Consider the following 19347-nt stretch of genomic DNA (forward strand, 5'->3'; position numbering starts at 1 on the left):
ACCGTTCCTTGGTATAATCAGGTCTTACCACTCTGAGAGTGAACAGTTTCTGAACGATATGCTGTTAATTTCAGACTTTAGTCAGTTAGAAGAGGCCCAGCTAAAAAGTAAAATTACAAATCAGAAAATTGGTTCTGTTCTACCTCAAACCAGGATGGTGGGCTAAACTGGCTGAGGGGAAATTGCCTCAGAGGTACCTGATGTGAAATCTAGAGCAGGCATAGTGGTGCGGGGATAACAACGGTACAGCTGCTGCTTACCAAAAGAAAAACCACTGAAAGAAGGCAAGGGAGCAGTCTTTGAATCTGGAGAGAGCAAGAAAAATAACCTGATCTTTATTGTTATGGAAGGGGAAAGAAGTCACAGTCCTGAAATCAGAACATAGCTGGGTAGATGGCAGAGAATAATTTAACAAGAAAGCCATTGTAAGGCAATGCAGGTCACGGCCTGACAATTAAGGAATCTTAATCACTGGAGGCTTTTTAAGAGCAGAAATGCTTTGCTTAAGTGTTTATAATGTGAGAGAGCACTGATCGTGCTTTGGGTTAGGAGGATGGATTAGATGAGGGCTTGAGGGTGCTTTTCGATGAGGGCCTTAGCTTGCTCAGCTAACATTGAAGGAAGGCTTCTTATGGTGCACGTGTAACCATGACTCAAAGCCTGGGAGGATTTCCCAGGACTGCAGCGCTGCCTTAGCACCGCTCCATTACTGTAACACTGCACGGGTTGTGAAACCCGGGGGGGTGTTCTCCCCCCTGTGCCTGCAGGGCAGCTGCACTGCTCCCCGGCTGCTGCTACTTCACAGCATGTGCTGCGTCCCATTCATCGGCAAAGAGCCCGATATAGACAGTGGCAGGGCCAGACTCTGACTCAAAAGCTGTCCAAAGACAGCCACGTGTCGCTTCCTAGCATTGGAAACGCAGGGAGAAAAAAAAATACCTAGCAGCTGCCCCCGAGCTGCGTGCCACAGCTGAGCCGTCTGCAGCACATGCAACATAAATCAGCGGCCGGTTGTCGGGTCTGACAGTTCAGCTTTTGATGGAAACAGGGAAAAGTCATATTAAACGAGATTTATGCAGCCAGTAAGACTTCTCAGCTCTTCAGTTACGCATTTGAACGGGCAGAGTGCCTTGCAGGGCAAATGGGGATGTCCTTCCTCGCTCTTGGTGTTTTGGGTCGGTCCAGCCATTCCAGCGTGGGGACGGGATGCTGGCAGAGGAACGCCTCGCAGAGGTCCTGCCGAGACAGCAGCACGCCAGCCTGAACGCTCAGCTGGAAAAAGGTTTGATTTTGGGGCTTCATCCTCTGGCCTGGCAACTGTTGAGTGTTTCCAGGGAGGTCACAGCGGGTGGCGATTTGCTGCGGCAGTCTCGGCTGTTGTATATTATGAAATAATCACCCAACTGGGAATTACACGAATGCCTGGAGAGGCCTCCGCTGCTTCAGCCTCACTTCAGATTACATCAGCTGCTCCCGTCTGAACTCCCAGCCTGATTTTTGGAGACACCAGTCTATGAACACCTGCAGGCTGAGAGCAGTTGTGTGGGGCTCTGGGGTAGCTACCCACAGTGTGGGACACTGCAGGGCTGGGGCTGGAGCTGCAGATCCCTTGGTTTTACAGAAAAAGTGCAAAAGATATGCCTGCTTTATCACTGTGCCCTTAATTCCTCCACCTGGAAAACGTGAAAAAAAAAAAAAAAATTAAAATTATACACCAGATGTGAAAACCCGTATATGTTTTTGTATATGTTTTACCATAAAGCAACATACTGTTCTTATCAGGTCAATATGCAAAATAATAATTGCTTTAGAAAAATAATTTAAAACTCATCCCCAAACTAGCTAAGTGATAGAGAGTTTTTTAAAACAAAACATTTAGGTACTAAAACCAGAATAATAAAAATAAAATGCTAGAAAAATGCAAAACACATCAGGCAAATTTAAGGCTACTGAGCTGAAATTATTTACTCAAAATGCATTGAATCAAAAGATGTGGATGGAATCTTTTGACTATATATTTTGACTAGTACTATCAAAATACTCTATTTGTTGCAAATGTTTTATTGTGGTCTCTTTTCAATCTTCTTTGAAAGTATTCAAAATTTTTTTTCATCTCAATCCTTTAGTAGATATAGAATATGAATATGGGACTTTGTAATTAAATACCATTTTAAAAAATATTAAAATAGTTTCAAGATTTATTTTAAAAGTAAGTTGGTTGTGTTTTGTACCACCTCCAGTAAAACACTCCAAATATTCTTACTCAATTCTGTTTGGGTACTTACAAACAAAAAATGTGACGTGTCTAGGAAAGATCTTGTATTTCTGAGCCATTCTTTGAAATTTTTAATTACAGGGTCAGCAGTGAAACAATAGTAATCCTGGTCCGTGTGGCCTTGCACACTGCAGGAAATCCTTCACTTTGAGTACGCAGCTGCTCTTAGTAACTTCAAGTGGCTTTAGAAACGTTTTTTGTTTCCTTATATGCTCACTTCATTAAAAAGATTCAGTACCAGGCTGGAAGGATTTCTGCTTCTGCAATTCAGAAATAATTCTTCTGAAAAAAAAAAAAAACAAAAAAACCACCAAACCCACAAGCAAGTAAGCGGAGGCTTTACCAATAAGTGTGTGTTTAAAGTTAAACTTGCGGTTCCTTCTCTCCTCGCTGGGTGCCACCTACGTGGGAGGATGCAGCGCTGCTTCCATTGCCTTGAAGCCATTCAGCATTACACCGTCCCTCCTGAACCACGTGATCTCCGCTAAAAAAAGCAACCAACAACTCCAAAACTACCCCCTAATCTAATAAATGCCTCCTCTAGCCCCTTGCTAAAGATGCCTTTAATGCTAATTAAATTTAATGCAGCACAGCTGCTTAATTAGCCAATATTGGCTGGTAAAACCCAGCAGCAAGAGCTTAAATTTCTATTAGCCGGTAGCACCTGAAACTTGAAAAGCTGAGCGCATAGGTGCTATCAGAGGTGGCGGTGTCAGGGCAGCAGCATCGCAAGCTGAGGAGAGCCTCGCCGCCAGAGGCGTGTCGTGATCCGTCTGTGTGCTGGTTTGGGTGACACAGGACTAATTTCTCTTCCAGTGCTTGGGGAAACTGCACTTTTAGAAGACTCTAGTGTCTGAATTTGTGAAAATACTTACTTTATAGCCAGATATAGTGCGGGGGTTTCAAGGTCTCACTGTTTTTGAGCTCGCCAGGGATGAGGAGGAGCGAGACCCGGGCACTTGACCCAAGCTGCCAACAGGATTATTTCATACCATGAATATCACGTTCAATATAAATTAGAAAGTTTGCTGCGTAGCGCCCTCTATTCCTTGATGGCTGCGATCCTGAGAACTTCTCACCCTGGTGCCAGAGCCCTGAGCCCTTCCCTTCCTCCAGAAGCCGCAGCGCTCGCAGAGTCCCACATTGGCTGTCCCCGGCTGGGAGTGCAGATGGAATGGGCTGGGTATAGTCCTTGTATATTGGAATCAGGATCAGTATGGTTTCTTTAGTGTTATTATTTTAATTACTTAGTCTTATCCTATTAAATCTGTTTATATTTCAACCCTTGGGTTTCCTTGTTTTTCCTCGATTCCCCTTCTCATGTGGGGAGGGGTCATCAGTTGACAGACTAATTGCCTAAATGACAATAAATTGTTGTGGGTTTCTTAAACCATCACAGCCTGCCAAGGCCTCGCCCTGCAGGGGCCACTTACTCAGCCACAAATCCTGTGTGTGAGACCCAGGATTTAGTCTGCGGGGCAGAATGTGCTGAAACTCAGGCAGGGACAGTGCGACAGTGTCCCCGAGGTAACCCAGAGAGGTCGTTGTAGCACAGAGCCCAGCGGCCATTCTGGGAGTTGGAAAGGTTAAGTGAAAAGTCCTCAAGTGTTTTGGCATGTCTTGTGTCAAATACGGTGCTTCAGCAGCATTTTGCATGCTGATTATTTCAGTATAATGCTGAGTACAAACTTCAAACTCTGTAACGGTGGAAAAAAAAATCCCACATTGATTTAAATAATCTATTTCAGTCTTGTGCCTTTGTACTTTTGTTATGCTATGAAAGAAACAGAGTTCCTTGCTGATTGTTTTAAGAGGTAGACTTGGAAGATGTATTTTTACAGTGTGCTTTCCAACAGGGACTGCATTTTTTTAAGTGAATTTATATAAGCAATAATATGCAAGCTATTCGGATTTCAATTTTTACACTTGAACTTAAAATATGATTCATGACTTTTTGATTAAGGGGTTTATATGCCTTTATTTGTAACTTGTCTTATAATATACGTGAAATATACAATTCCATCAAAAATTATTTTGCTGATTTAAAACTATTTTCTTAGAATTGTAGCAGGGGAAAAGCAAATTCTTTCAAAACATTTGGGGCATTTATATCCACTTTGGTAAAAGGTTTCGCCGCCGCCAGTGAATTGAACTGATGATTTTTTTACTATTTTCTGTGTGTTTCAATAATTCTCTCTCTCTCCCCCCCCCCCCCCCGACTACAATTCCCATGAGGCCGTGCGGCGCGGCGGCTGCGCGCGGGGGTCGCCGGGACGGAGGCGGGCGGTTCAAGGCGGCGGGAGCCGACATGGAGGAGAAGCTCCAGCGGGTAATGGTGGTGGTGGTGGTGGTGGTGGTGGTGGTGGTGGTGGTGGTGGTGGTGGTGGTGGTCGTCGTCGTCGTCGTCGTCGTCGTCGTCGTCGTCGTCGTCGTCGTCGTCGTCGTCGTCGTGGTCGTGGTCGTCGTGGTCGTGGTCGTGGTCGTCGTGGTCGTGGTGGTGGTCGTGGTCGTGGTCGTGGTGGTGGTGGTGGTCGTGGTGGTGGTGGTGGTCGTGGTGGTGGTGGTGGTGGTGGTGGTGGTGGTCGTGGTGGTGGTGGTGGTCGTGGTGGTGGTGGTGGTGGTGGTGGTGGTGGTGGTCGTGGTGGTGGTGGTGGTGGTGGTGGTGGTGGTGGTCGTGGTGGTGGTGGTCGTGGTGGTGGTCGTGGTGGTGGTCGTGGTCCCTCTGTACTGGGCACTGGTGAGGCCCCACCTCGAGTGCTGTGTCCAGTTTTGGGCCCCCCACCACAAGAAAGACCTTGAGGGGCTGGAGCGTGTCCAGAGAAGGGCAACGGAGCTGGTGAGGGGTCTGGAGCACAAGTCTGGTGAGGAGCTGCTGAGGGAGCTGGGGGTGTTCAGCCTGGAGAAAAGGAGGCTGAGGGGAGACCCTCTCGCTCTCTGCAGCTCCCTGAAAGGAGGGTGTAGCCAGGGGGGGTTGGTCTCTGCTCCAAAGGAACAGGCGATGGGACAAGAGGAAGCGGCCTCAAGTTGCGCCAGGGGAGGTTTAGGAAAAATTTCTACACCTAAAGGGTTATCAGACATTGGAAGAGGCTGCCCAGGGCAGTGGTGGAACCACCATCCCTGGAGGTGTTTAAAAGACAGGTAGACATAGAGCTTAGCTGTATGGTTTAGTGATGGTTTTTGTCAGCATTAGGTTGATCTGAAGGCCCCTTCCAACCTAGGCATTTCTATGATTCTGTGGTGGTGGAGGTGTCCCTGGTGCATTATCGTATCCCTAATCCCACTCTCGTAAAAGCGTCTCTTTCTGTCCTTATGGGGGAGGTACCTGAGTGCTTGTGCTGGAGGTTTTGCTGGGCCCTGGCCCTTGTCACTCTGCTTGGCTGGCACTTGGACATGCACAGTTTATGAACAGAAATGAGCCCGTGTCATTTTCTTGCCCCTGTGGGTGTTGGGGGCCGGCCAAGACATGGTCGCTGGGTGGGTTTTGCAGCAGTGCATTCTGTGTTCACCCACTTCATCCTCAGCTGTCTACTAGGTAACAGCCCAATCCCACTGACCTTTAAATGAGCTCACAGCTCGTTTAAAAAGCTAGGTTATGAAGATCTTGTGTGCTTGAAGTTTTTGTGTTTCAAATCATTGTCCCTACAGAAAGTGGCAGAAAGAGTCATTTCATCCTTTGATTGTGAACTTGGCATTTTTGCAGATAATTAGTGCTGTTTGGCTCTAAGGCCTTGATGGTTTTCTCCCCAGAGTGGTTCAGGGTGATGTTTGCTGTGTGCAGTGTATGTAGCTGAGATGCTGGTATGGTAGAAGCATAAAGAAGGACAGGTTAGAAAGAAATGTCATTTTAAGTTATAAGGCTGGGTCCCTTTCCATTTGGTTGCTTATGTAGCCTTAGACAAGAATTTATGTTTCCTCAATGTTAAAATTCCATGTGTTCAATTATTACCAGTCATAATCTAATCTTTCAGTGCCTCCTGAGAGCACTGCGTTGGGGTCTCCCATTTCTGACCTTCTTTTCAGTGGTAGAAATTGTGCTCTGCGGCGCTTATGCCTGCACGTTGCAGTTCTCCCCCACTGGCCTGTAGAAACTGTTCCCTGTGATCGTGGTTTGGGCAGTTTCGTCCCACACTGCTTTAATGTAGTTTTCACCAGCTGCCCAAATACCCATTTAACATCTCTTGGACAACTAGCATGTTTGTAGCAAACAGGTCGTGTGAATAAAAAAATAAAATTTTATCGCCTGGAGATTAACAGGTGTCCAGAGAAATGAGGGAGATTAAAAGGGAAATTGTTTTCTAAACTACAGGTGGTGTTTGAAAAAGAGACAAAGGAAGCTCTCTCCCTTTTTTCCACCCATTCACGTACTGGTGTAGTAGTAGTTATTCTTCAGGAATGTAGAAATTGCAGCACTTCTACTTTTCTCACACCTATCGTCTGTTTTCTGTTGTTTCACTTGACCTTTTACTCTTTTTTTTCTTTTTTTTTTTTCCACATTCTCTGTCAGATTGCCTTATGGCTAAAGAAAATATATAAGAATCAGCCTATTCCAGCATTTGAAGCGAATAAAAGGACAGTTGATATCTTGTATGACCTTGCAGAGCGCAATGAAGCTAGAGATAGGGATGTTTCTTTGCTGATAGAGGACAAGATGCAGAAGGCAAAAGAATATGAAGCAGAAGGTGAGTTTGAAAGCTGCGCTTCCCCCTTCCATCAAAGTTAGTTTTCTTAGTGACCCTGAAGATTATCTTTGTTAAAATCTCACAAACAAATAGATATATATGAATAAATAAGTATATATAATTGGAACGAACTCAGCTTTTGTTCTGGCACAGCTTTTACTACAATGTGCTCCATGCCTCCCTTGCAGCAAAAATTTACGGTGATGTAAGGTTGATAAAGAGCAATTTTTTAAGCTGTCTTGAGGAGGCTGTAAATACGGACAAGCAAATTAATTGATAAAACCTCCTAGCCTGCTGGGCTGAGTAGCAGAGCATTGAAATACTGGCTGGATAGGCAGGGAAGCAACCCTACCGCTGATTTAAGAGTCTGAGCTGGTGCTAATCCACTGTTAAGGAAAGCATTTGAGGAATCTGAAACAACAGTGAGGTGATTAAGTTATGCTCGAGCTGCCTGGAGTGAGTGTTTGATAATGGGGTTTTTTGGAGCAAGTGAGTGGTTCAGGGGACCATAATACATTTTTAACATGTGTTGAAAGACACAATCCCATCTAGGCCTTAAAAGAACAGTGATATAAGGAAAAAAAAAGTACTATTTTGGATTGTGTTTGTTTTCCAGCTAAGTATCTACAAGGCCTTCTTGCAGAAAGCCTGGCTCTTTCCCTGTCTAGTCTGTCCAGCAAAGGCACCAGCTACCTCGATGTCCTGGTAAACAGCGCAATGATACTTGAAACAAAGGACACTTCTCTTGTCAGGTAATTTTTGCCACTGTGCATCTCGGGTGATGATCAGTGCTGCTTCCCTCTGTTTTTTCAATTCAACATTTTCAAACTTGACTTTCACACCAGGAAATCTCTCTTGTCCAGCTTATTTTGCACGCCTTGGGCAGCTTTGGAGTACACAGCAACTGAGCACAAAGCTCTAGCTCTTGATTACCCCTGCAGTGGAAGTCTCCAAAGCCTGAAAAGTGCCTCAGCCGGAGTTAAATCCCCCTTTTGTTTGCCCATGCTTTTGTGGTCAGCGGCCACAGAGAAATGGCAGCTGTTAGTCTGCTCTTCCTGGGCCCCTCTCCCTAGCCTGGCTTTGACCCATTACACAACAGGTTTGTGCTGAGCACTGGAGGTAAGGAAGGGCCAAAATCTGCCTTGGAATCCAATTTTTGTATGATGTTCAGGAGCTTAGCTCTTACAGCTCTTCTCCTGAGATGGAGGGGTGAGCAGCTTTGAACCGTTTGGGAAGAGGAAGAGACTGAAATACTGCTGGGTATCGCCTCAGGGACGTGTGTTTTCAGGGACTGAATACAGTTTCTCTCAAAGGCAATTTGTCAAGCCACGAGTGGAACATAGGATGATTTCAAACCCAGTGGTTACATTCACTAGAGTGCCAGGTCTTGTTCACTTCCTCTTGAGATTGCTGTGCCATTTCCCCTTCCAGATGAAATCTTTGGTAGTTAAGGGAAGTTAGTGACTTATTTTAATTCCTCCTATCGTAGTATGAGAACAAAACCAAGTCATTTGTGTAAAGTGTGGAGAAAATAATAATAATTCTGAGTTTCAGAAGAGCTGACTCCTGAGCATTCCCACTGAATCTCTCTCTTCGCCAGCTTCTTCTATGCCATCAATGATATGACATCGGAGCTGTATGCAACAGAATCAAAAAACAGGCAAATGGAACTGGAATTGAAGGACAGGATGAAAAAATTAACTGGAGCGCTGATGCTGGAAAAGCAGATACGGGAGTGAGTAATGGATGAGAAAAGGGTTAGGTGTAAGCAATACTGCTGATCTCTGCAATGTGGAACATCGGACAACTAACAAGGACAACTGAATTGTCAGGGTTTTGACACATCTCTAACTCAAATATTTGGAAGTATCTACCAAAAACTATGTGCTATGGACACATTCAGTAATCAAAAGAGATCTGGGGTACCATCATCAAATCAGTTATTTTAAAACAAAACTGGTCTATGAGCACTTATAGCAGAGATGCCAGACCTGTGTGCTTTGTGCAGGTTTGCCATGGCCCCTCTCAGTGATCTTAAGTTTAGCATGGTTAACAGGTCTGAATTAGGGAATTATGCAGAAGAGTCTGACTCTGTACTTTTATGCAGATGGCTTTCCCCTTGGCCTTTTTTTTTTTCCCTTTCCCATAGCCTTCTGGAGTCTGGATGTAACAGCTGTGGATGTTTCCACTGGGAAATCCCACAGGGAAATGCAAGTTTTTCTCCATTCCCTCCCTTCTGGTGTTGGTTGTATTACAGGGTTTAGCTTAAGCATAGATAATTAAGCAATATTTGTATACTGGTATCTCTTTGAATGTATAAGTTTGTTTCTTTTTGTATTTTTTTAAGGGATCTTGAAAAAACAGAGAAATACCTGGAATTCGAAATGTCCAAGGCTGAATATCAATCCCAGAAAACAAAGTTCCTGAAAGATAAATCTAAGGATTTCAAAGTCAGGATCAAGGCTGCTGAGGTAGATGGAAGGAATTTTCTAGAAAGACGTGGTGATGGGATGGCACAGTCATGGTTGGTCGGGCCCAAAATTGTAGTTACAGGGACATCCCAGGAGCTTCCTAAAGTCCAGGACTGAGGACTCCTGGGCTAACAGGACAACGTGTTACTACGCTTCAGTTGCTCCTGCTATATTCGTGGTCTCTCCCCAGGATATCCTATGATAAATGAAAGAACACTTTCTCAGCTAGCTCGGACTACCTTGTGCTTGTTGTGAGGTACTGTCATATAAGAGTATACGGACAGCTGTCAGAAGAGCAGCAGCTGATTGTAAATTGTGTGACAATTCTGAATATAGCTATTTCTTGCAAGTAATGAATGATTAAACACAGAAGGCAGAAGTTGTACTGTCTTCACCTTTTCTACATGATAAAGCACATGTGAATGCTTTATTGGACAGCATTGAAGTATTAAATACCTTAGAAAAAATGAGATGGAAAATGTGGTATTAGCATTGATGACATCTTACTGAAAAGCCTCCTCCCAGCCTTGCCGTGTGCTCTTCCCCTGCTAGTTTTCTGGAAGGACTTGTTATTCTTGATATGAAATCTGTTGCTGCTAAAATTTATATACTCAGCTATAGCTGTGGTTCAAGTAGCACGTGTTTTTGTTGTTGACAAACTGCATTCTTACTTCCTTGTTTAGACCAAAACCCAAGGAAATAGCAAAATCTTTCTCTTCTCTGTTATATTTTGTGGTCAGTTATGAACGAGCCCTTTCCTGTTTGTAGGACCAGCTTACTGCCACAGGGCTGCACAAGTCGCTGACACACGAGTCACTCATGAGCCTGTCTGAGGTAGGTCTTTTGCGCCAAGATGGATGTTTCTACAGTGGTACAGACCAGGCTTGTTTGCTGGGTGATTTCAGGAAATGTAGTTTAGCATTTGGTTGCCTGAACAAATATTAATGGTAAAAAAGAAGCGCAAATAAAAATCCTGTAGATGGATACCTCTGATCTGGAGTATGTTGGGATGGGTTTTGCTCTTCTAGAAACTGAGAAGCATCTGCAGATGCTGAAGTGGTACCTTTTCTCTAGGGTTAGATGTGGGCTTATTTTGGACTTGGGAAGAAGCTTTCCTTCTGGACTGACTGAGGGGAACAACTGGAATCTTTATTTTTGTTGCCTTTTGTTTTTTCCTCTCTTTTGTTTCTGCCTCTGTCTGTAATTGGGAATATAGCCTACTAGAGAATTTCCATGGGATAAATGCCCTGACACTGAAAGGCAGCCTGTGATCCTCTTTGTGATCCGTGCCATAAACAGAGTGGATATTCCGTGGACTGTATTCTGTTACGTGGCTACCAGTGTATTGAAATTACTTCATAGAATGACCCAGGTGATTCTTTCTAGTTTGTGTGAAATAAACCTGCTTTCAAATACTTCAGAGCAAGGGGAGGAGGTCAAGTGAAATTAAAAATCTGAACCACTGTCTGCTTTTTTTTCTTCTATTTTTAAATATAACATTTTTCAGCTGTATTGTAAGCTCAGTGGGATAATTTGCTAAAGGAAAAAGCATATTTCTTGAGTTACTAGCTATAGATTCTCCAGCATTTGTACACACGTAACATGTATTTGTGTCGTTCCGTCTGCACTGGTCACATTTTAATATTATTTGCTATTATTGTAATGAGAACTTAGTCTTTCTCCCCATTTCTTTTGCTGCCTTTTCCTGCAGCCAATCAAGATTTGTTAGTTAAGTTGAACAATGAAAATAGGTTTCTTGATTTTTATGTTGTCGTTCCCATGAACCAGCACTGGGTGGCAATGTTTACATTGCACAGTGTTTCAGAAGGGTACTAACCAGAAATAATTTCTGTTGGCATTTTGCATGCAAAAAGTCATAGACAATTTTCTAGACCTGTCACCTTCTAGAACTTGAGCATAAGGGTAGGTTTAACTCCCTGACATTTCTATATGTGCTTTGCCAAGAACTCAGTGAATTGGGCAGCACAAATGGCTTTATCTTCAGAGTGCTTTTTTTTTTTTTTAATTTTGATTATTTGAAAAGAGTTGAGGGATGTGGAAGGTACTCAATTTTCAGCCCCAAAGAGAAATTATTTCCCCTTCTTAACAGAATGAGCAAAGCAGCGCAAGTGGAAGGGGAGTCTTTTTGCTGCCACCTGTGCAAAACTGTTTTCATGCAGAAGCTGGAGGCATGAAAATGTATCCCCTTCCTTGGGACTTGTTTCTCTCTCTGGACTACCGTGAAGTTTACAGCAAAAGTTTTCTGTCTGGTGGATTCTCATTGGAAATCCCCTCTCCTTTTAGGGAGGTGATATCAGCTGATTATACTGTGAGAAAAGATATCTGAAGATGTATTCAGAGTGAAGAAAAAATAATTGATACCTCTGTAAAATTTGAACTGTGTTTGATTGATAACTGAATTAATAGCAGATCTTTAGTTTTCCATGGGTTTTTAAGAAGGATCATAAAAGCTCTCACCAACATCTGTGAATTCTGAAATGCTGTAGGTAATTGTTGATCTGTTTCATTGATTTACATCACTTCTACAAGTAAGCCTATAGAATATAATCTGCCTTACTGTTTTCACAGGAACTGGCTCAACTGCAGCAAGAAACTGCGCCTGTGAAGAAGAAACTGCAGTCCTACTTAGACTTACCTCCTGTAATTATTTTTTCCACTGTTCTATTATATTTGTCATCAGATTAACTTTAATGGACTTCAGAATGTAAAGGATATTGTTGTGATGGTTTCAGTGGGCAGGCAGATGTCCTACAGGTCTACTAGTGGTGTAAACAGAAGACTTTACTTAAACAGAAGGCTATCTATCAATTAATCAAAGCCAAGAAATTAAGTATGCTTACCAGGCAGACTTTGTTCTAATGAAATGCACAGAATTGCTGGGTGAGCTCAGTATCACGGTGAATTAGATAGAAATTAGACAAAGAAATGTGGAAGAAAACATAATTTCTTAGTATAATTTTTTTATTGACACTTACCAATGTATTAGCTATCCATGTCATCAAGCTGTCACTACGGTGGATACAGCGCATTGTGCAGAGGTTGGAGCTCTGAGCAAGGTTTTAACAACTACGAAGAAATACGTAGGCATTGTCCCCTAAACAAGTATTCTAGCTTGTGTGAGTACAGGCTGCTCCATCATTTTCTTTGATTTCTCTTGAGGGCTCTTTGAAATCACAGACTTCTCATTTAGGTAACTAAGTTACAGTTTTGAAAGCCCCTGTCTGTGTATCTGGTTTTGATTTTATATTTTGACTATTGTCACTGTTGGTCCCTGTGCTAGGAGTTACTATCAGACTGCTGTGTGAAGGGCCTTTTATAAAAAGGATTTTACTCTTTTTCCAATTGGAACACTTGTTACAAAAGACTGTTTGGGTTAAGGGCAATTTTGTGAACAACTTTATAGTGGCTTAAGGAAGTCATGGGTAAACAGGGCTTTAGTCCATGATACAGAAAGCCTTGGCTTTGTGTGACATCTGTACGTCACCACCTGTGATATTTGGAACCACTAAACCCAAGTATTTCCAGTCTCCTTTGGAAGATAACCATTGCTGTTACAGGTAAGTATTAATGATTTTTCTCTTTGTCATTCAGGGGAGAAGTAGCAAAAACTGGAGTGTGAAAAGCAGAATGGGTTTGGATTTATTAAATACAACCGTAACTGTCTAGTTTAGACTTGTGTATTTGAGTTACTTGATAGGGCCCCTTTTACCTCCTCATCTGAGCACTCCACAGCCTTTAATAGAGCTAACCTCCGGCCTTTCTGTGTAAGAGGTGAAAAATACTTATTGCAGTTCTTATAAACCATAGAATGGTTTGGGTGGGAAGGGACCTTAAAGATCATCTAGTTCCACCCCCCTGCCCTGGGCAGGGACACCTCCCACCAGACCAGGTTCCTCCAAGCCCCGGCCAACCTGGCCTTGAACCCCTCCAGGGATGGGGCAGCCACAGCTTCTCTGGGCAACCTGGGCCAGGGGCTCACCGCCCTCACAGCAAACAATTTCTTCCCAATATCTCATCTAAATCTCCCCTCTTCCAGTTTAAAACCATTCCCCCTCGTCCCATGGCTCCCCTCCCTGATCCAGAGTCCCTCCCCAGCTTTCCTGGAGCCCCTTTAGGGACTGGAAGGGGCTGGAAGGTCTCCCCGGAGCCTTCTCTTCTCCAGGCTGAACCCCCCCAGCTCTCTCAGCCTGTCCTCCCAGCAGAGGGGCTCCAGCCCTCTAATCATCTTCATGGCCTCCTCTCGCCCCTCTCAAACAGGTCCATGTCCTTGTGCTGCAATTCGAGAGCTGCACACAGTACTCCAGGTGAGGTCTCACCAGACTGGAGTACAGGGCAGAATCCCCTCCCTTATCTGCTGGCCATACTTCTTTTGATGCAGCCCAGGATGCGGTTGGCTTTCTGGGCTGCCAGCGCACGTTGCCAGCTCATGTTGAGCTTCTCGCCAACCAACACCCCCAAGTCCTCCTCCTCAGGGCTGCTCTCCATCCATTCTCTGCCCAGCCTGTATTTGTGCCTGGATTTGCCATGACCCAGGTGCGGGACCTTGCACTTGGCCTGGTTCCACTTCATGAGGTTCACATGGGCCAACCTCTCCAGCCTGCCCAGGTCCCTCTAGATGGCATCCTTTCCCTCCAGTGTGTTGACCACGCCACACAGCTTGGTGTCATCAGGGCACAAATGGGGCACAAAGGTCAGAGAAACAGAGAGGCTTACCCAAAATCATCTAGACGCTCTGCGATTAATTGCATCTCTTGTATTATGAACTAGGGACCTGTCTGCTGGGCCACATTTCTCTTTCTACCTCCTTAGCCCCTCCATCAAGTTCCTGCCTCTCAACACATCTCGCTCATACAAACGCTGCTGTCACCCTCCTAGAAGAAAAGGATGAAGGGAGAGGGTGGGACTGCTTCTCTTTTAAATTCATCTTACTCTGAGAGGCAGCTGCCTCCTTTCCTCAAGCAAAACAGGACATTCAAATTGGATTACGTTCTCCAGTTCCCGCCTCCCTCCCATCTTCCCGTCAGTGGAGATGGGGAGAGCCCCGATGCCTTGCTTCTGGTGCAGGCAGAAGGAGGGAGGAAGGTTTACGCTGGCAAGCTTATTGTGCTTTGGAAAATTCATACACGGATATGTTTAAAATCCAGTTCCTTGATTGCTAGGTTTGGAAAATTGCTAAAAATTGGGGTGTTTTTTAGGCGATACCAGACTTTTGAAAAATACATGATTGCCCAAACCAAACTGGTACTAGGCTTTTAATGTCTGTATGTTTTGCATGTGAAGGGTGCACACAAAATCGATTTAATTATCCCTGAATTCCCCTGTGGCACATCATTAGACACTTGCAGTGATGCAAGGGCTTTGTGTTTCCAGCTGAAATATTAATTTTTATGCCATTTTCTCTCCTTAGAGTCTTTCTCTTGCAAAAGTGAAGATTGAAGAATTAAAACAAGAACTGGTAAGAGTTTTTCATCTTTCACAGAGACTTATATGACTACTGTACTTCCAAATTAAGCTATATATATTAATTGGCTGTGGATTTATCTGCCTCAGATCGTAGTCTTAATGATCCCTAGAGGGAAATTTTGCTCTGGTAAGGGAGAAGCCGTGCATATTGGTAGGAGGAGCTGGTGCAGGAATGATCTCTAAGCTACCAAGGCAGTTGGGCATAATGGTATCAGTGGGGATTAGGTATCTATATCCCTCTGGATTTTGTCTGCTTCACCTGTCAGAATGTTTACTCATTCAGCTGTGTTGCAGCTTTTTGGTCTCACAACCTTTCTTGCTGTCCCTGAACTCTGAGAGGGCTCTAGGGCCCATATTTTATTTAGCAGCTGCCTTGTAGACTGCAATGGGGACCTTCTCCTATAAAACATTATTTCATCCGTGCTGATGTAATCTGCAGTTTTGGTTGTTGGGAAGCATTCGTATAAAGCTGTTTGGGAAATTCATACGTGTCTTTCCTCAGTGAGCTGGGCCACATTTGAACATAAAACCTGTCTTTATTTCTTTGGGCTACTGTCTGCTTGCTCATGGATAAAGCACAAGGTATTCAGCGATAAGCCTCAAAGCTGTCATCAAAAATCACAGCTATTTGAGAGTATTTTTTACATTTCCAGATGGGACTGCTTGGGTTGGTAAGCCACTTGGTTTTGACTCAGAAATACAAGCTCACCTTAGCAGCCTGAGGCTTTTATCAGGTCAGAATACTTACCTCTGGAGCGTACCCCTTCAGCTTGAAGGTGTCTGATATCACATTGGGGCACAGTATGAAGAGCACTGAGCTTGTTTAGCCCTTCATTTGGAGATTTCTGCCACTTGCACTAGTGAAACCTTCCAGCTCAATGCCTGGGTTAATCAGTGCTAATAATATCCCAAGGTTTGCTCATTGTAGATAATGTTCGTCTAACAAGAATGTAAGAAAACTGTTTCATGGTCACTGATTCCTTTCTGTTTTCTCTCCCACTAGAACACCACGGAGGCAGAGTTCTCAAAGCACATTGACTCGCTGACTCTTGAGATGTCAGAGACCAGAAAATTCCAGTTCACCTGAAGTGGCCTGCGTGGAAGATGATTTCCCTTCTATTGTCTGTTTATTTGCACTAGCAAATAGCACATTTTGGACTTTCTACTGTACTTCTGCCACTTTCTGCCTTGCTTTTCTTGCTGTTGGATGGTACAGTTGTGACCTTCCAGCAAGCACACTCACTTTTAGGGGTTCATGTAGCACTGCATTTGTAAAAATCACCTGTTTTTCATAAAATAATCACCATGCTTACTTGTTTTCTTTAGCTGTTTTTTTTTTTCCATGGGTGATACATGCCTGTAACTGGCCTCCAGATGGCACCTTCACCAGAAGATGTCCATGTCAGGATCTGGTTGACCATTACCATTTAGAATTGAACTGATCAGAGAGTCTGGTTTTCCTCTTTTCTTTGTCTGGGCTCTGGATTGTGCTTTTTCCCTGCTGGATTGTGCAGCATCTGAGGGGTTTTCTTTTGTGTAGGGTGGCTGTCCACCTTCATGGAAACAGGTTGAGCCCTGACTTGTTTTACGTGGGTCATAGTATTCACTTCACTGGCAAACTACTGCTTACAGGTAAGAGATGAGATGTAGCAGCAACAGCCTCCTAAAGTTCTGTAGTTTCATTGTCATCTGGGAAAATGGAAGCCCGTGCCACTAACCTGTAAGGTTTGCCCACGTCCAAGGCTTTGAGAGATACCAGTCTACTGTTGAGTACTTGTTGTTTCTTCTTACATTATAAATAGAGCTAAGCAAATTAAAGTAGATAAATAGGTTTACGGGTAGTGAAGTGATAGCTTTAAAAACAAAAAAGGGCTTTGTAGTAAGACCTTTCTAGGTCTTGGATATTTTTGCAGAACTACTGTAGGATGTGATCATTTTGAAGCCGATTGTCCTTTCCAGTTCTGCTTCAAATCTCGTATTTCCATGCCACCACCACACCAACCTTAAACAGCACAGCTTTAAAAAGTTATTTTTGTACTACAGCCAAAAATCTGAAAATCTGCTGTGGATGGGGAGAAATCAAAATCTAGAAATAGTGGCAGCACCTAAGGACATCAGGCATGGACTTGGGCCTGTTTGTACTGGTCAGCAATGAAACGAAGAGCAGTGGTGTTCTCGGTGACAATTTGTAGCTACATCTGCTTGCAATTAGAGTTGCAAAAAGATTGTGTTAATGATTTAGCATGGTGTGCCTGTTCCCAGGAGCTGTTACTTCACTGCAGAAATTGATTTAGCTGATCCGCAGGAAGAGAGATTCTTTCTGTTGCTTCATGTCCTCCCTTGAAGCAATGTGATCATGAGACCTCTCTCTCTATGACCTATACTTAGGGCATAGCTCTGATTTCTAAGAAGCTGCGACCTCAGAATGACACTGGTGTCGGTAGAGTGCCACAGCCTCCTCACCCTGTGACCTTCCTCGCCTCACTTCTTTCACCTTGACGGGGAAGAATCAAAGGCTTTTCAGAGAGCTGCTGCTCATGAGGATCTTTGGCCTCATCTTGCATATGCCAGAGGGAGTTGGTGTTTAGTCTCCGGCTTTTAAATCAAGATGTTAGTAAAGGATTAGTTGCTTTAGTTTCATGGCTACTTATCTCCAATTCCTTCTGGGCTAGAAATTGAGATGGCAAAAGTGAGTGGACAAGGCATCTTTTGTACATGCGGGTGTCGTGGTTTTGGCCGGATTGGCCAACCAGAACGACAGATGGCCCTCCCCCCCATTCTCCTCAGAGAGGAGAGGAAGAGGTAAGGAGATTTACGAGTTTAGAAAAAGAACTAAACTACTTTAAAGAAAATAATAATAAATAAGAAAATAGTAAATAATAATAGAATAATAAAAATTAAAGGGGAAAAAAAAGTATACAATATATACAAGACCGTATCCAGCTCCCAGGGTGACGATCGCGTCACCAGCAGACAGAGGGAAAGTCCCAGACTGGAGTCAGCGACAGGCAGGAGCTGAATTCCGGAACTAGAGTCAGGAATGCTCAGATCGGGATCAAAGGCAGACAAACAGACAGGGTCCTCCTCAGACATCGGCCATTGAAGAAAAAAAGCGGGCCAGAGCCCCCTTTCCCCCTCAGCTTTTATACTGAGCGTGATGCCGATGGGATGGCATACCCTGTTGGTCAGTTTTGGGTCACCTGTCCTGTCTGCTCCTCCCCGCAGGTGGGACCCTTCTATGCTTCTCCGCTTCCGACCCTCTAATGGGACCCTCTAACTGGTCAAAACAGCGAAGTTAGCTGACCTTGGTTGTTATAGCAATAAGTCTAAGCAAGAGCCTCTGTGCATACCGTTCCTTGGTATAATCAGGTCTTACCACTCTGAGAGTGAACAGTTTCTGAACGATATGCTGTTAATTTCAGACTTTAGTCAGTTAGAAGAGGCCCAGCTAAAAAGTAAAATTACAAATCAGAAAATTGGTTCTGTTTTACCTCAAACCAGGATGGTGGGCTAAACTGGCCGAGGGGAAATTGCCTCAGAGGTACCTGATGTGAAATCTAGAGCAGGCATAGTGGTGTGGGGATAACAACGGTACAGCTGCTGCTTACCAAAAGAAAAACCACTGAAAGAAGGCAAGGGAGCAGTCTTTGAATCTGGAGAGAGCAAGAAAAATAACCTGATCTTTATTGTTATGGAAGGGGAAAGAAGTCACAGTCCTGAAATCAGAACATAGCTGGGTAGATGGCAGAGAATAATTTAACAAGAAAGCCATTGTAAGGCAATGCAGGTCACGGCCTGACAATTAAGGAATCTTAATCACTGGAGGCTTTTTAAGAGCAGAAATGCTTTGCTTAAGTGTTTATAATGTGAGAGAGCACTGATCGTGCTTTGGGTTAGGAGGATGGATTAGATGAGGGCTTGAGGGTGCTTTTCGATGAGGGCCTTAGCTTGCTCAGCTAACATTGAAGGAAGGCTTCTTATGGTGCACGTGTAACCATGACTCAAAGCCTGGGAGGATTTCCCAGGACTGCAGCGCTGCCTTAGCACCGCTCCATTACTGTAACACTGCACGGGTTGTGAAACCCGGGGGGGTGTTCTCCCCCCTGTGCCTGCAGGGCAGCTGCACTGCTCCCCGGCTGCTGCTACTTCACAGCATGTGCTGCGTCCCATTCATCGGCAAAGAGCCCGATATAGACAGTGGCAGGGCCAGACTCTGACTCAAAAGCTGTCCAAAGACAGCCACGTGTCGCTTCCGAGCATTGGAAACGCAGGGAGAAAAAAAAATACCTAGCAGCTGCCCCCGAGCTGCGTGCCACAGCTGAGCCGTCTGCAGCACATGCAACATAAATCAGCGGCCGGTTGTCGGGTCTGACAGTTCAGCTTTTGATGGAAACAGGGAAAAGTCATATTAAACGAGATTTATGCAGCCAGTAAGACT

At 44.2% G+C, this 19347-nt stretch overlaps 1 protein-coding gene across 4 annotated transcripts; it reads left to right on the forward strand.

Moving 5' to 3' along the window:
• The first annotated feature begins 2895 nt into the window (after positions 1–2895).
• On the forward strand, positions 2896–16213 carry LOC128902789 (HAUS augmin-like complex subunit 1). 4 transcript variants are annotated; one of them, XM_054186340.1, is made up of 11 exons: positions 2896–4604; positions 6780–6954; positions 7571–7706; positions 8555–8689; positions 9302–9425; positions 10194–10259; positions 10642–10797; positions 12015–12086; positions 12972–13003; positions 14854–14901; positions 15913–16213. In XM_054186340.1, exons 1-10 carry the CDS (start codon positions 4431–4433, stop codon positions 14873–14875), a joined length of 1092 nt encoding a protein of 363 aa, XP_054042315.1. In that variant the 5' UTR covers positions 2896–4430; the 3' UTR covers positions 14876–14901; positions 15913–16213. The 4 variants fall into 4 exon arrangements, 3 of the variants coding, with proteins under 3 accessions (XP_054042315.1, XP_054042314.1, XP_054042316.1); XM_054186339.1 differs by lacking the exon at positions 12972–13003 and having other exon boundaries at positions 2898–4604; positions 15913–16206; XR_008463888.1 differs by lacking the exon at positions 10642–10797 and having other exon boundaries at positions 2900–4604; positions 12015–13003; positions 15913–15977.
• The last annotated feature ends 3134 nt before the right edge of the window (positions 16214–19347 follow it).

The sequence above is a fragment of the Rissa tridactyla genome, chromosome Z (genome assembly GCF_028500815.1).
Source record: "Rissa tridactyla isolate bRisTri1 chromosome Z, bRisTri1.patW.cur.20221130, whole genome shotgun sequence".
Lineage (NCBI taxonomy): Eukaryota > Metazoa > Chordata > Aves > Charadriiformes > Laridae > Rissa > Rissa tridactyla.

Coding starts and splice junctions, on each gene's coding strand:
- LOC128902789 (XM_054186339.1), top strand. CDS start 4,431: ATGATTTTTTTACTATTTTCTGTGTGTTTCAATAATTCTCTCTCTCTC. Junction 12,087..14,853: donor CCTACTTAGACTTACCTCCT/GTAATTATTTTT, acceptor TTCTCTCCTTAG/AGTCTTTCTCTTGCAAAAGT. Junction 14,902..15,912: donor AAGAATTAAAACAAGAACTG/GTAAGAGTTTTT, acceptor CTCTCCCACTAG/AACACCACGGAGGCAGAGTT.